The sequence below is a fragment of the Pseudozyma flocculosa genome, assembly GCF_000417875.1.
Source record: "Pseudozyma flocculosa PF-1 unplaced genomic scaffold scaffold00014, whole genome shotgun sequence".
Lineage (NCBI taxonomy): Eukaryota > Fungi > Basidiomycota > Ustilaginomycetes > Ustilaginales > Ustilaginaceae > Pseudozyma > Pseudozyma flocculosa.
In genome coordinates, this window is record NW_006920882.1 from 706,599 (window position 1) to 709,134 (window position 2,536).

Sequence of the window (2,536 nt, forward strand, 5' to 3'; positions counted from 1 at the left end):
GGCGGCGGCGGCTTTGGTGGGCCGCCAAGAGGCGGCTTCGGCGGCGGCGGCAGCGGCGGCGGTCCACCAAGAGGGTACGGTGGTCCTCCTGGTCCGCCCGGCGGCGGTCCACCCGGCTACGGCGCAGGGCCACCGCCAGGGTCAAGAGGCGGCTACGGCGGCGGCTACGGCGGTGGAGGAGGAGGATACGACGATGGACCGCCGGCCAAACGCGGTCGATACTAGCGCTTGCCTGGCGATCCCCGTCTCCGTCCCCGTCCCTCGGCGCCACGAAGCCAGCGATCCTCATCATCTCTCCTGCCGATCGACGCGCGGCATCCGGCCACCCATCGTCGTCAGCACCTTGTACTTTTAGCAGCGTGAGTCGGCCCCATGCTAGCATCTTGCACCTCGCCTCTGCAAAGCCGGAACTCGGGCGAACAGACGACGGTTGCCCTCGGCGACGTTATCCGTGTAGGTCCTGGCCGGCCTCAGTCGACCTGGTGAGCTCAGCGCGGTAGGTCTCGGACCGGGGCGGGGCGGGTGGGTGTGGGCCGTGATTGCGGTGCATGGCACGTTGCTGGTCTGGCCTGGTCTGACCGTGGGATGACGAGGACAGGATGCGGCGCGGGAGAGGTGGGGATGCTGGTGTCGGTTCGAGGAGGCAGGAGGCGGGCCGGGAAGGAGAGATGACCTGCTAGTCAGTTGGTACAGCTCGACTTTGGAGGGCAACGCAGCTTGTCTCGATGTGAGCGAGCGGCGAGATAGCCGGCAGCGGAGGTAGGGTAGGGTAGGCTAACCCCCCTCGCCTCGACGTGCTTATACATACCTTCCCCGCCCTCGGCCCGCTGTCAGTCAGACCACCAACGAGATGGCTGGCTGGAAAGGCCGCTCGACTCCCTTCGTTGCGTTCCAAGGAGCTCGATCGATGCCTCGGCGAATCCGAGCTGGGACTGGACCGAGCTCCAGCCGAAGGCGAGAGCTTATCCACGCTCGCAAGCGCGGTGGTAGGTCTTGGTCGGGGCGTCGGAGGCTGCGCCGGCGTCGTTGGGTGGGAAGGTGGGGCTGCCAACCTTAGCTTGCTTGTCGGTTCGAAGCGAGGCGGAGCGGGCTAGGGTCGGGTCGCATCGGATCGGATCGGATCGTCGGCCCATCCGATGAGGTGGGGTGGGAAGGAGCGAAGACGTACGGCGATGAGCAGCGAGAGAGGAGGCTAGGGGCGCCGCCGCCACCGCCGCCGCCGCCGCTGGTCGAGGGGCAGCCAGCAAGGCAGCCGCGGGACCAGGCCTCGATCGAGATCGAGGGGGAAGCGAGAAAGACATCGTCATGGTATTATCGCGCGCGCGCAGGCAGACTTGCAGATAAACGAGGCCGAGGCCAAAGGCGGGGGGAGAGGGGAGAGGGGAGGGGGGAGGGGATCTTGACCGAAAGAGCCAGGACCAAGGAGAGGAGAGGAGGACGAGGAAGAGGAGCATGCCAATCGTACCGAGCGAGTGCCGGCGTACGACGAGGAGACGAGGATACGAGGTAGAGCAGCGGGTGCGGGGCCAGTACGAACGCATGGACCGGAGCGAGGCGGCGGCATCGGGGGGCAAGAGGCGCGAGCAAGACAGAGACGGAAACGGGGACGGAGACGGATCATACACTACAACGGATCGAGCGACCCAGGGAATACACGAGACGGGGCGCACGAGGTCGAAGGGCCGGGCTCGGTGCGACGACCCCAGACCCATGAGGGTGTGAAGAGGGAGAGGGAGCATGCAGCAGTAGTCAAGGGCGGACTGGAGGAGGGAGGGGGGGGGGGCAATAAGGGAACCGGTGACGTTTTGCAGAGGCGCAAAGGCCCACTGCGGACCCGTGGGGAGCAGGAGGATGCAAAGGTTGGACCGAGGTCTAGCACGAGGACGAGGACGAGGACAGCACGGGGCCAGGGGCCAGGGGCGACGGCGACGGCGACGGCAAGGGCGGAGAGCGCGACTTTCGATGGCTCGACGGCTTGCTCGCTCGCTCGCTCGCCGCATCGCCGCATCAGCCGATCCGCCGCCGTTGCGCCTCGAGCCAGGCTTGGTGCTCGTTGTTGAAGTGGTGGTGCGGCCCGGGAATGTCGCCCTGCTCGTGGCCAAAGTGGCCGCCGCCGGCGCCCATGACGGCGGCAAAGGGCTGTCCCGCCTCGAGCTGCGCCGCCTTTTCGCCGCACTCCTTTTCGACGCGCCAGTGCCGCCGGAGGGCGTCGCTGCGCGGGAAGCCCTTGCCGCAGATCTCGCAGATGTAGGGCTTGTCGCCCGAGTGGACGCGGGCGTGGCGCTCCAGGTCGTGCTTGCGCGAAAAGGCGCGCGGGCACACGGCGCACGCGAACGGCTTCATCTGCGAGTGCGACCGCAGGTGCGCCTTGAGGTTGTACGACCGGTTCTTGGCAAACGTCTTGTTGCAGTTCGGGTACGGGCATCGGGCGATGCCCTCGGCATCGATGCTGGCGTCCATGGCATCGCCCAGCACGTTGATCATCTCGTTGGGGTGGCCGTGGATGCCGTGGCCGCCGAGGTAGTGGCCGCCGACG

At 67.4% G+C, this 2,536-nt stretch overlaps 2 protein-coding genes across 2 annotated transcripts in view; one reads left to right on the forward strand and one right to left on the reverse strand.

Moving 5' to 3' along the window:
- The window catches only part of PFL1_04485 (uncharacterized protein), a gene marked incomplete at both ends in the record, with an annotated part of 1,637 nt that extends 1,282 nt beyond the window's left edge, over positions 1-355 (forward strand). The window contains one exon of the mRNA XM_007882009.1: positions 128-355. Coding sequence (XP_007880200.1) covers positions 128-355 — 228 coding nt within the window. The remainder of the gene's footprint in view (positions 1-127) is intronic.
- A 1,652-nt stretch (positions 356-2,007) lies between these two features.
- Positions 2,008-2,536, reverse strand: part of PFL1_04486 (uncharacterized protein) — a gene marked incomplete at both ends in the record, with an annotated part of 2,284 nt that continues 1,755 nt past the window's right edge. Inside the window, one exon of the mRNA XM_007882010.1 lies at positions 2,008-2,449. Within this exon, the coding sequence (XP_007880201.1) occupies positions 2,008-2,449 (442 nt within the window). The remainder of the gene's footprint in view (positions 2,450-2,536) is intronic.